This window comes from Myodes glareolus, chromosome 9 (genome assembly GCF_982192425.1).
Source record: "Myodes glareolus chromosome 9, mMyoGla1.1, whole genome shotgun sequence".
NCBI classification, from domain to species: domain Eukaryota; kingdom Metazoa; phylum Chordata; class Mammalia; order Rodentia; family Cricetidae; genus Myodes; species Myodes glareolus.
This window is the reverse complement of record NC_142034.1, coordinates 37,507,680-37,521,935: the sequence shown is the minus strand read 5'-3', so window position 1 is coordinate 37,521,935 and position 14,256 is coordinate 37,507,680. Positions and strand designations below refer to the sequence as shown.

General features: G+C 41.9%; 1 protein-coding gene across 3 annotated transcripts in view; it reads right to left on the bottom strand.

The window, feature by feature from the left end:
• Usp32 (ubiquitin specific peptidase 32) overlaps positions 1-11,356 on the bottom strand; it is a 148,454-nt gene extending 137,098 nt beyond the window's left edge. For 2 of the 3 annotated variants that reach the window (XM_048446738.3, XM_048446739.3), the window contains exon 1: positions 11,198-11,356. In XM_048446738.3, coding sequence (XP_048302695.2) covers positions 11,198-11,255 — 58 coding nt within the window. In that variant the 5' untranslated portion in view covers positions 11,256-11,356. The remainder of the gene's footprint in view (positions 1-11,197) is intronic. The other variant, XM_085695605.2, reaches the window with a different exon arrangement.
• Positions 11,357-14,256: the final 2,900 nt, after the last annotated feature.

Here is a 14,256-nt window from a genome sequence, read left to right as displayed (position 1 = left end):
GCTCCAACTATAAAGACAGTAAAGAGAAGCTCTAGGAATTTGGTGAAGGAAGGTCCCCAGGATGGCACAGCAGCTACACTCCAAAAATAAAGATATTTGGAATACGGAATACTTGGGAGCACGCCACTGGTTACAAGAAAGGTTATTTGTCAATTTGTCACTGATGATGAACCCAGTGAACACGTGGAAAGAATGGGAATTTGGGAAGGATTGAATTATAGAAAAGAGAAACTTCAAAGGAAAAAAAAGGTTGGGCTGGAGAGATGGCTCAGCTGTTAAAGGCTAGGCTCACAACCAAAAATATAAGAGTTTGGTTCCCAGCACCCACAGCTGTCTCTCCAGCCACAAAGTTAAAAAAGTTAAAAGAAAAAGAAAAAGAAAAAACAAGGCAATTACTTAAGGAAGTATTTAAAAGGAAATTATTAGCAGCATTATTTGTAATAATCAGAACCTGGAAACAACCTAGATGCCCCTCATAAAGAAAGTGTGATACATTTACACAAGGAATACTACACAGCAGTAAAAAAAAAAGTAATAATAACATCATAAAATTTGTAGGCAAATGGATGGATCTAGAAAAAACTACGTTGAGTGAGATAACTCAAACACAGAAAGACAAATATAATATGTACTCACTCATAAATGGCTTTTAGTCATAAAGCAAATAAAAAACAGCCTACAGGCCATAATCCCAGAGAACCTAGATAACAAAGAAGGAGCCTAAGAGAGACATAGCTGGATCTACATAGGAAGGAGAAAAATACAACATCTCCTGAGTAAATTGGGAGCTTGGGAGTCACAGGGGAGGGTAGAGGGGAAGAGCAGAGGAAAGGAGGGGAGCAGAGAAAAATGTATAGCTCAATAAAAATAAAAAGGAAATTAAGTATGAAGAAAAAGTAATAATGCGTGCTAAACTGTTTAACTCTGAAGAACATTTATAAAGGACCACTTACGTAAATGAGAACACTGATCTAACAAAACTTACAATATAAAGATGACAAAAATGGGAGAATAGGAAGAATCTGAGAGAGTGATACAGTACAATGGCTGATCTTTACAATAGTTAGATACCAATAAATAAACCTTAAATAGGGAAAGGGGACAGCAGCACAATAAATATATCATTTTGAATTTCAAGGGTGGGCTAGAGAGATGGTTCAGTGGTTAAAAGCACTGACTGTTCTTTCAGAGGACCCATGTTCAATAATTCCCAACACCCATATGGCAGTTTACAACTGTCTGTAACTCCAAGATCTAACCTTCACAGACTTACATGCAGACAAAACACCAATGCACATAATAGAAAAATAAATTTTAAAAAATAAATTACAAAGGCAAAGACCAAATTAAGAAATAAAGTTGTTAAAAATATTGGTGATTCTGAGCATGGTAATGCATGCCTATAATCCTAGCACTCAGACAGCTGAGGCAGTCAGACAGCATGAGCTACACATAGCAAGAACTTGTGTCAAAAGAAGAAATGCCTGTGCTGGAAAGATGGCTCATTGATTAAGAGTACTGACTACTCATTTTCATAGGTCCTAAGTTCAATTCCCAGCACCCATATGGTGGCTGACAATCATCTATAACTGCAGTTTCATGGAATTAGATAACCGCTTCTGGTGTGCTGATGCATGTACATGCAGACATAACATTTTTATACATAAACTAAATGACCCTTTTTAATCCCAGCAGAAACAGATATATCTGAGTTCAAGCCTCAGCCTGGTCTACATAGAGAATTCCAGAACAGCTAGGGCTATATAGAAAAAAAAAATGACTGTCTCAAAGAAACAAAAATAAACAACCCAGAAGAATTCTCATTTTTTTTTTCAAAACGGGAGAGGGTGCATCAGGAGTCCAAAGGAGGCCATCTTGACTGACGTGAGGCCCTGTTTCAAAACAAACAAATAACAAATACAAAAGTAAACAGCCTTCCCTATCGGACAGTGACAAATGCAAAGGCAGCAAGCCAGAAATGTGCTCTAGGAACAAAAAGAAAGCTGAGTGATAGTGCTTATAGATGAAAGGGAAAGTAGTAGGACCAAGAGTGGCAGTGCACACCTTTACTCCCAGCACTCAGGAGGCTGAGGCAAGCAGATCTCCATGAGTTCAAGGTCAGCCTACTACAAGAGTTCCAGACCAGCCATGGCTACAAAGTGAGACTGTGGCCCAATAGATAGACAGACAGACAGACAGATAAATGGGGAAGGATATGAGTAGGTTGGAGTTTCAAGCAGAATAATTTAGGGCCTTGAAGATTATAAGGGATACAATCTTCCCCTAAAGAGGCTTTAATAAAGGGTTTATGACCTGGCATTGTGGTGCAAGACTACAATCCCAGTACTGAAGCAGAATTCAAAATGGGGATATATAGTAGGACCTATCTTAAAAAATAAAATAAAATGGCAGAATGGAAGGAATTACAAGACTTGGATTTTAAGATCACAATGGCTAGTGTGCAACTTTAGCAAGAGATAATGGCAGCTGGGACTAGAGCAGAGGTAAGAGTAGGAGAGCTGGGCAAAAATTAAACAGGACATCAAATGAGCAAGATGAGCAGGAAGTAACTAAAGATGAATGCGTCTATATTTGGCCATAAACAACAGGGTGGGGACAGTGGTGTCATTTATTGTCATGGGTTGAACTAAAAGAGGCCTATTTTAATAAAAGAATCCTTCCCAGAAAGGAAATTTCTCCAGAACCTTTCAAACTTCATTATCAAAAGTCAACCACAGTGAATATTAAAAGGCTTACTGTCAGACATCATGACACATGGTAGTAATATGATACCTAAGAAGGTTCATGCAAGAGGACAGCAATTTCAAAAGCAGCCCTAGCAACTTAGTGATAATCTGTCTCAAAAAGCAAGTGCTGGGATATAATTCAGTGGTAGAGCACTTGCCCAGATGCAAAAGGTCAAGCACAACCCTTAACACACCACAAAAAATAGAATTAAAAAGCTTTTTCACAAATATAATTGGATAACAACCTTCTTTATAGAAATGGAAAAGAAGCTATAAAGCCTCCACTGTAAAACCTCCTTTTAGTTTGTGTTTAAAAGCAATTTAGTATCCAGGATCCCAAGAAACATATTACACAAAACCACTGGTGAATTTAGAAGTTTCATGTTAGTGATTATTAAATCCTAATTTTTTTTTAAAAAAAAAAAAGGTGTTACGAGCATGGTTTGAATGTTAGTTATTTTGAATACACCAATCTTAGGACATTTATGCCTCTAACTATAATTCATACTAAAGAGCCCAGTTTTACCAGGCTTCTGCGTCAATAATTAACTACCTATCACTAACCGAAAATGCCCACACTGATTGGCACTCAGGAAAGGAATGCAATACCTCAATCTACACACAAATACCAGAGGCCTAAATGTCAAAAAGCAGAAGTATAAAGAAGTTATGCTTCTTAGATACAATATGAAAAAAAATGTTAGTCCCATTTGATCTTTTAAATACCACCATAAATCACTAAACTATTGTTGTTTGAAACAGAATCTTGCTTGTATGAGCCAAGCTTACCTTGAACTTGGTACTACCTTCTGCCCTAGCCTCCTGAGTGTTACGATTATAGGCCTGTACCACCACACCTGGTGTTCAAATGACCAACTTCTAATCTACAAGGAAAATCCCTTGACCATTGCAGCTACTTAATATTACAACTTCCAAACTGTCAGCCCTTATCTCTATTTCTAAAGTGATAGCAGATTTTTTATGGTTTCCTCAAAATAATAGTAATAAATTCTCTAACTTCTCTTGATCTTGTATATAATCAAGTGCCAAATATCTTCCTTTCTCACTGAGCAGTGGTGCACATCTTTAATTCCAGCATTCAGGAGGCAGAGGCAGGGGGATGTCTTTGAGTTCGAGGTCAGCCTGATCTACAAGAGAACTGACTCCAAAGATACAGAGAAACCCATGGCGGGGGGGGGGGGGGAGGCCTCCCCTTCTCCTTAGATACTGTCTAGCTATTGGTCAGGCATCATAGTCCAACTCTAAATTGCCCATCACTGAAAAGCAAGCCTGACTGCTTTCACTGCAAAGCTCACTAAACTCAAAGACAGACAATGAATAACAGAAAACAAACAACTGTCCAGTTTGGTAAATGGGACGTCACATTACTCTGTTCATGCTCTAAACTCCAGGATTCATCAGTGACTTTATCTCCTCTTTGTCACTCACACACCCCAAAGGTAAAGAAACTGTAAAGAGAGAAGAGTTGCCTCTGTAAGTACTTAGATAATGCATATAAGCACACAAATTTAAAATTACACTACTTTTTCTTTTACAGGTCACACAAGCACCAAAGAGTTTACTAATGAATTTAACAAGTTCAGGTGATGAAAGTTCAGTGCTCTTTTGTTTTTGTTTTTTGTCTTGGATTGTTTTTGCTTGTTTGTTTTATTTTGTTTTTGAGATAGGATTTCTCTGTAGCCCTGGCTGTCCTGGAGCTCACTCTGTAGACCAGGCTAGCCTCAAACTTACAGAGATTCACCTGCTTCTGCCTCCTCAGTGCTGGGATTAAAGGAGTGCACCATCATGCCCAACAAAGTTCTGACATTTTATTTCCACTCCTTATGGATATTTTACATATCCATTTTAGTGAAAATGACTGACCTAGGCTATTTGATCCATCAGAGAGTGACTTAGTTAGTTGCTTTCTCTATGCTTTATTTTTAGTCAGAGCTTAAGAAAAAATAAAATTGAATGAATGAGCAAAGGAACACTAAAATGTGTCCGTATTGAGCCACCTTTTTTAGATAGGTGTAGCTAACATACCTCCATCAAAGAAGCAAATGGAGACTATCACAGTAACCACAAATGAACACAATACAGGGATCAACAGATCATGGGGAGTCCAGCCCCAATACAAGCATCACAGCTCACAGCTTCTGCATCCATGGCTCAGGGACCAACAAGGAAGAGGGATGGAAAGACTGTGAGCATAAAAATACCAGCAAGTCAGCTGTGAAACAGTCTTTCCTAGAAACTAATAATTGCTGGGACAAGAATTAGCTTCTGCCAGGGATAAACCCCTTTTACTGCTTCAAAGAAGAGTGGTCAGCTCTGAAACCATACACATACAAACAACAAAAACAGATCCAGCAGGATATGCATTTATTCGTATCCATGCATATACACACCACATATACATAACAATAGTAATCAGAGACTATCAAGTTAAAAGTGAGGAGGACATGGGAGTGGCTGTAGGGAGAAAAGGGAAGGAGGAAAATGATTTAATTCTATTTCAACTAAAAACATTTAAACCAGGCAGTGGTGGTGCACACCTTTAAGTCCAGCACTTGGGAGGCAAAGGAAGGAAGATCTCTGTGAGTTCGAGGCCAACCTGGTCTACAGATAGAGTTCCAGGATAGCCAAGCAAGGCTACACAGAGAAACCTGGCAACGAAAACCCAAAAAAATAAACAATAACACCCCCCCAAAAAAATAGTCAAGTCAGGCAGTGTTGCTCATGCTTTTAATCTCAACACATCGGAAAGCAGAACCCTGAGTTCAAGGGGAGCCTGGTCTAGTGTGAGTTCTAGGACAGTCAGGGTTACAAAAAGAAACCCTGTTTCAAAAGTATTTAAAAATTAAATGACCTGGGGACTGGAGAGATGGAGAGAGGTTAAGAGCAGTGGCTGCTCTTCCAGAGGTCCTGAGTTCAATTCCCGGCAACTACATGGTGGCTCACAGCCATCTATAATGAGATCTTGTGCCCTCATACAGGTCAGAACACTGTATACTTAATAAATAAACAAATATTTAAAATGCATAAATAAATAACATTCATAAGTTGCTATTAAAAAAAAACCCTCAGCTGTGTGTTGCTGAGGGACAATGATCTTGTACCCTGTAATGATTTGTTACTTGTATTTTAGTAAAATGTTGATTGGTCAGTAGCCAGACAGAGAGTAGAGGCTGGGAAGAGGAAGGAGTTAGTCTGCAGTTGTGATCCAGATGCAGAGGAAGCAAAATGAGAAAACCTTGCTAATAAAAGGTACCGAGTCACATGGCTAACACAGACAAGAATTATTGGCTAATGTAAGTTATAAGAATTAATAAGGCCGAGCAGTGGTGGTGCACACCTTTAATCCCAGCACTCGGGAGGCAGAAGCAGGCGCATCTCTGTGAGTTCAAGGCCTAGTCTACAAGAGCTAGTTCCAGGATAGGCTGCAAAGCTACAGAGAAACCCTGTCTTCAGAAACAAACAAAAAACAAAGAGTTAATAAGAAGTCTGAGCTAATAGGTCAACCAATTTATGATAATGTAGACTTCTGTGCTTCTTTGGGACTGAAAGGCGGCAGGAACGGGAAGGACAGAAACCTCTGTCAACATGTAATGGTTCTTACCTGTAATCCCAGCACTTTAGGAGGTTGAGGCAGGAATACCAAAAGCTAAAGGCCATTGTTGGTTACATGACAAATTCAAGTCCAGCCTGCACTACATCAACTCTGTATCAAAAGAAATCCTCTTTCTACAAAGATGAAAGAAAGGAGGTACAGAGAAGAAATAATTAGTGAAAATGTTTAATTTTTCTTTGAATACTGAAATATTTGACACTCAACTTTTCTTTGAGATAGAGACTCACTTGAAGAAGCACTGGCTGGCCTAGAACGCACTATATAGATCAGTTGGCCTCAAACTCACAGAGATCTGCCTGTTTCTGCCTCCTGAGTTGAGATTAGCCATGTGCCACTATGCCAATCCTCATTCAATGAATTTTAAATGTGTTCTGAGAACTTAGAACACATTTCACCGAATATACAAGCTTCATCTTTAATCTCAGAACTTAGAAGAGGCAAGTGATTATCTGTGAGTTTGAGGCTAGCTTGGTCTATATATTAAGTTCCAGGACAGCCAGAGTTACATAGACTGTCTTTAAAAATATATGTGTGTATGTGTGTATGTGTATATACATATACATATATATGTGTATGCGCTTATATTATTATACTATTATACAAACAAAATATTAAAATGTATACATATATTTTGTGTATATACACACACACACACGTTTCAAGGGTTAGGAAGATAGCCCAGGTGGTAAAGTGCTATAGTTTTGAAGTCTGTCTTGAAACTCACTTTGTAGACCAGGCTGGCCTTGAACTCACAGAGATCTGCCTGTCTCTGCTTTCCAAGTGCTGGGATTGATTAAAAGCGTGAACCACCACCACCTGGCTCTGTTGGGACTTTTGATAACTGACCTAATCATTGAGCCCCAAACTAGTGAAAGACAGAAAAAAGTCAATGGCATCCGAGGAAGATTCACACCTGAGATTGTCCTCTACTTAGTCCATGCAAGTACAAAGATGTGCATGTTATATGTGTGCTCATGTGAGAGCAGGTGTGCATGTGCACAAAAACACACAGAATATATACAAGCTATAACCAGGCCTGTTGGTAGACACCTATAATCCCAGCACTCAGAGGCAGAAGCAGGCAATCTATGAGTTCAAGGCCAGCATGGTCTGTATAGTTCTAGGAGAACAAGGGCTACAAAATGAGATCCTGTCTAAAAAAATACACACACACACACACACACACACACACACACACACACACATACACAACACATAAAAGTTACAAACTGATAAAACATGGTAAAATAAAGAGATGTCAAACAAAGCTATTAAAATTCTCAGTATCCATGAAAACAGGCATAGTTCCCTAGACAAACATATGCATTCTTTAAGTTTAATAATAATAATTTTTCAAAAAGTCAGGTTAGGCCTGTGAAATGGATCAGAGAGTAAAGATGCTCACTGCCAACTTGATAACCTGAGTTCAATCCAGCGGATCCATAGGGTTGAATGAGAACTGACTTCTGAGTCAAAAACTTACCTGTGGCTGGGTGGTGGTGGTGGTGCACGCCTTTAACCTCAGCACTTGGGAGGCAGAGACAGGTGGATCTCTGTGAGTTCAAAGCCAGGCTGGTCTACAGGGAGACAGAGCCAGGACTGCTATATAGAGAAACCTCATCCAGGAAAAAAAAAAACAACAACAACAACAACAAAACTGTCCTATGACCTCCACATATACACTACGGCTAGCAAACACAGAAAAATAAATATAACACAAATATCTTAATAAAAAGTCAAGTCCCTTGTATATTACTCAAGGTATTCAAAATGTTTAAAGCTATATACATTCAGAAAAGTAAAAGTTAAAATAACGGTCAGTCTAACCAAAATAGGACATAAGCCCAAAAATCATCCTAATTTCTAGCGCCTCAGACATAAACTAGACCACCCTTTCACTCAGGTCCAGTGTTATCTGTCACTAACATAACATTGCTTCTTTTTTTTTTTTTTTTTTTTTTTTTTTTGAGAAAAGGTTTCTCTTTGTGGCTCTGGCTGTCCTGGATCTTGTTTTGTAGACCAGGCTGGCTTTGAACTCATAGAGATCCACCTGCCTCTGCCTGCCAAGTGCTGGGATTAAAGGTGTACGTCACCATTTCTTATCATTGTCTTTATATCACTTTTTAAATTTTAATTTTTTAGTATTTCTTCTGTATTTATATCATTTCAGCCCCTCCCTCTCTCCCTGTAACATTACATTTCAAGATCCCACTTTGCTACGTAAACTACAATTTCTTATTTGTAGTAATACATCAGACATTTTTTTTAATGCTGTGTAATTATGGATAAGCAATAGATAGTGTTCAATCATTTAAATTAAAGTCAAAGGGTCAAATAATTCTCTCAAGTTTGTTTTTTTCTTTTCTTTTTTCTGACTTTTTTGTATTGTTTCTTGTTTTTTTCCAGTTTTTCAAGACAGGGTTTCTCTTTGGAACTTGATTTGTAAAGGAGGCTGGTCTTGAATTCACAAAGATTCACTGCCTCTGCCTCTGGAGTGGTGGGATTAAAGGCTTGCACCACTACCGCCTGGCTCAAGATGGTTTTTTTTTTTAATTGTCAAATCCTATCTGATCCATCCCACCTTATACAAAGTAAACAGATAAATAAAACTAATTCAGGTATTAGCACCTATTTATTTAGGTGTCCCCCAAAAGGTTCTCAACCCATTCTGTAGTTAACTTGAAGCATAACATCGAATTTGAGTGAACAGTATCATGTTTAAAAGTTGCCTATTTTAAACATTCCCTGATTACACATAGAAACCACTTTATCAACTCGCTGCTCTTTTGGTTTAATACCAGTGTAGCAAAACTGACAAAAACAAACACATTCAAATAACCTTTACCAAGACTTTAATACCTGTTACTTTAAATATGCATTTTAAACTTTGAGACATGCTTCATAACAAATTAAATGAAAACCTTTCACCAGATCATTTTAAAATGTATCAATTTCATTTATAATTACATAGCTATATTATGTATTATTTATATTATAAAATGCACACTCTTGCTGGGTATGGAGGCCCATGCCTTCAATCCGAGCAAGTAGGAGGCAGAGGCAGGTGAATATCTGAGTTCAAGGCCAGCTTGGTCTACAAAGTGAATTCCAAGACAGTCAGGGCTACACATAGAAACAAACCCTATGTCAAAAAACAAAAAAAACAAAAAAAAGTATAATCTTAATTTGATATAAAATAAAACAGCAAGAGCTGGAATAAAATTTAATTTTAGAATTTCTTAACGCCAGGTATATCACTGGTATTCACACCCTTAAACTTAGAAACACTTCTGAACCTGTAAATCAATTCGACTGTGCCCTATTTCATGCCGTGTAAGCCACTGACTAATTGCCCCCAGACCTGTCAAGCTCAACAGCATTCAGGAAATGACTAGTCTATTAGGGTTGAAAATACATCAAGAATTTGGAATATTTCTCATATTGAAACAGGGAGAAAAAGTTCAACTAAGATTGTGCTTAAGAACAACCATCACGCTGTTGAGAGAAGAAGGCACCACTAAAAGGCACATTTTTACTATTCTGCTCAGTCCAAAATTGATGCAACTACAACTCTGTATCTTACCATCTACTTATTAGGTAGTGGGTCCAGTGAACTCATAATTTTCTTTATATATGAACTAGATCTCACTTTAAAATGTCTTTTTCGTCCTATTTTCATTTTCTATCTGAAGCTACAAAACCACCTAGCACAAGGCTGAATTTTTTTTTGAAATCTGTTAACAATATTATCTGGCCTCTAATCTGTTTAACGTTTTTCACTTCTTACCAAGAAAATCCATTAAAGGTCGAGAATAAATTACAAGCACCACACAACCACACATTCAAATCTCAGCCATGAAAAATTAAGTCACATTCCGGCCATAAACTGTGCAAGATACTTCCAGTTAGCGTATGCTTTCGTGATCAGGGACAACAGTATCAACAGTAAGTGGTAGGGGGTTGGGGCTGGTAACAACACAGTGCAAATCAGAGGCAATGGCAGCAGCAGCCTAGGACTGACAGCAAGGCCAGTGTCTGAAGGGAGATGTAACACAGTATCACAATGCTGGATTTCCGAATGCCATTTCAGGGGAGCGCCAGGGTGAGAACTGGGAAGCAAGAGCACTCAACCCGATCAATGTCCGGGGCGAGAAAACCTACGACAAGGTCTGGCAACATCAGCTGTCTAATCTCTTGTCACCTTTAAACACAACTTCATTTCAGGTCTTTCTTAAGAGGCGGCGGGAGTACACGCAAGGATGGTCATCGCCCTCGGCGGAGAGGCAAGGACCCTGGGAAAAAGCAGAGGTTTCCTAATACGAAAGGACTTCCAGGAGCAAAATGCAGCCACCTTCTCTTCTCCAGCCAACGCTGTTAGGAACCAGATCAGGACGTTGTCGGAGGCTTGGTGTTTTTTGTTTTTTTGTTTTTTAAAATGCAAGAGTGATATAAGAAAATGGCACTGAAGGATAAGGGGGCCTGGAAGGAAAGGCTGAACCATCCCAGGAGCGATGGACAGGGTTTCCCTGGACCGAGTCAAGAGAACAACGCCACCAGAGTGCATCGAATGGCCAGCCAGCGCCCGGTACCCCGTCACTGAGAAAGCTTCGCCCCCTCCCCAAGAGCCCCAATTCCCAAACACCGCTCCCCACTCCACCTCCCGGCCCTCAGTATTCCCACGCCTGCCCCCACTCCCGGTCCCTCGCCAGACACCCCACGCCCCAGCCGACCCTGCCGCCCCTCCCTCGGGCCACCCACCCTCGGGCGCCCGGCGCTGGCCTCCCCGCAGCTCGCTCGCCCGACCCCTCCCCCTCACCTCTCCTCAGCGCCTCCTCGTAGCTGAGGAATCCGATCCGTGACTCCTTGGCGCCCATGCTCCCCTCATCCCCTCGGCCGGGGGGTCGGAGCCTGGTTTCGCCCCTACCCCCTCCCGCCTTCTTAGCGGCGTCGCCGGCTGACGGTGTCGGCGTCGCCGGCCCCCTCCTCCCCCAACACTAACAAGTGCGGCTTCTGCCCCGGCGACTCCTCCCGACCGCCGCCGCCGCCTCCATGCCGAGTCACGTGACCCGCTCCCACCCCGCCCCCTTCCCCTCCCTCCTACTCCGCCCTTCTCTCCTCTCTCCTCCCTCGGCTTCTAGCCTCACTCCTCGTCTCCACCCCTCGGCCCTCCCTCCCGCCAGCCCCGCCGTGGGTCACCTGACCCGAGGCCCGAGATTGTTCCGGGTAATGGCCGCCCGGGGCCACGCTCCGCCCCACCCGACGCTAACAGCGCGCCGGAGCGCAGGGGCGGGGCGGCGCCGCCGCACGTAGCGCGTCATCCTCGCCTCCCTGCCAATCGTAGGCCTCGTATCCCGCCGAGGCGCTCGACTGGAGAGCAGGGCAGGGACTTCCGGGGCGCCCGAGGACGGTTCTGCCCGCCCCCACGTCCTGGCGTTCGACGGGCGGTACCGGAGCGCCGACGGTTGGTCCTTCGGTGGCCGAGACCCACCTTGGAAGACTCGGAATGTTAGGGAGCAGGGCTCTGAGGAAAGCGGTGCGGGAGACAAAAGAGCGGGCGGGCGGAGAATCAGGGCCCTAATGGCAGGGAACCTTCTCACAAAATTGATTATTTTCCTTTCTGCCTGTTAAGTTGGAAACTTAGGCCCCAGCCCCATGCATCTATCCTAGGCCCCTGACCCTGAGCGTTAGCACTCTGGACTCCAAAGCCCAGCCAGCCAGGTCCTGACCCCTCCGTGAGGGTGTGTGTGCTCAGGACCACTCCCGTTCCCCGGTCCCGGCCGCCTTAGTTTTCCTTTCACGGTCTTCGGCCCAGTCTCCTTCCCCCAGGACCTGCACACACAAACACACACACACCAATTTTTTAAACGCCGTTGGATATATTGCTTGGGTTGGGTTGGATTTGTTTCTGGTGCTGGGTTCTTTGTAGCCCAGGCTGGCCTCGAACTTGGCGATACGCGTGCCTCAGCCTCCCGTGTACTTACTGGTTCTACAAAGAGCGCCACCGCACCCGGCCCTGCCTCCTTCATGTACAAGTTCCTTATGTGGCTTCAGCCCAACAGTTGCCCTCCTCTAGAAATGAGACAGTTCAAGACAGAGTAGCTTGCTTAAAACAAATATATATTAATGTATCTTTTTAAGGCGTGAATTCAGTAGCATTGAGTACATTTACATGGTTCTGCAGCCTTAGCAGTTTCTTGAGGACTACATCTAGTTGAGAACTGAAACTTACTCACTCAACAGTAATACTAGTCTTTCCTCACACCAGTTCATGGCAACCTCTGTAAATCCAACCACATTTCTCCTATGACTCGCTTATTTCACTTAACGTCTCATTATGTTGTAGCATGTTAGATTTTCCCAGAAGGTCTGGCAATTCCACTTCCGAATGTGTACTCCCAAAGAATGTCTTCAAAGGGGTTTGTGAACTACTTTGTGCTCTCAAGTTTGTAACAATAGTATATACAATAGTCAAAATGTTAAAACAGCCAGGAGGTGTTGGCGCAGACCTTTAATCCCAGCACTCGGGAGGAAGAGGCAGGTGGATTTCTATGAGTTCGAAGCCAGCCTGGTCTACAGCGCAAGTTCCAGGACAATGCTACCCAGAGAAACCCTGTCCCAAAAAGACAAAAACAAAAACCAAAATGTCATGTTAGTAAACCAAAAAGAGGTGTATAAATACAATAGATTTTTTTTTTCATTTCCTTTTTGGGGAGGTGAGATATGTTCTTATGTAACTAACATAGCTGGCTGGGCTGGGACTTGGTAGCAATCCTCCTGCTTTTGCCTACAGATATGAAAAACATGTGCCAGGCATCTGATTCCCACTTCCTTTCTATTCTAGTTTGTACCTGTCTTCACCATGAAAGTCGTAATATGAAGCTTCTCCATAAGGAAACATTGAAAAATAGCTATTTGGATTAGGGAAGACTCAAGGTGCCAATTAGATAATTTAGGACCAGCAAAAGGATTTCAGTTCCTGAAGCCAGCTGATTGTCACATGCCCTGCCAGAGAAAGCTGTTTCTCTAGTTACCTTTCCTGGTGGACCAGATCAACAGCGTGGACGCTTTAATCACGGCACTGCCCTTTCCAGTTCTCTGAGGCAGTTAATTTGAGACCTCAGATTAGCTGTCTTACTAAAAGTCCATGAATCAGGAGGTTGGGGATATAGCCAAACCCTTTAATTTCCACGTCATCAGTTCAGTGTCTTCAGACACAACAATTCAGTCATCCTACAAAGTATGAGTTATGAATAATTCTAAAGGAAAAAATCTAAACCAAGATTTCAACTGTGAGAAACAGATAATTCAGATTTCAGATAATGGGGCTAGAGCAATGGCTCTGTGGTTAAGAGTATACACTGCTTCCAGAGGCCTTGAGTTCGATTCCCTGCACCCACGTCAGGTGGCTCACAACTCCATGTAACTCTGGGAGTCTGATGCCTCTGACCTCCTTAAACATCTGCACCCATGTGCATATCCCCCAACACACATAATTTAAAAGTAAATATTTTTAAAGTAGAGTTTAGATGCAAGATATAGTATGCATAGCTACTTTTCCAAATAGTGGGTAAAAATGTCACAGTATGAGTGATGGACCTGGGTATTAACTGCTCAGTTGATTTACAGTGGATTTTGAATAAATTATTTTCTCCACTTGTCGCACTGCCCCGCTTGAAACCTGGGACTGCTGTTGGAATTTGTCTCATGAGATGATTATCACAAAAGTATCAGGTGTTAAATATCAGGTGTTGGGGTTCCAACATAACACTGACCCACCCGAGTCACGACACAGACGTAATGATATGTGGCATGAGGTCACATCGGATCCTATGGTGAGGGACAAACATGCCATCATACAGAGCTTATATGGGAAGG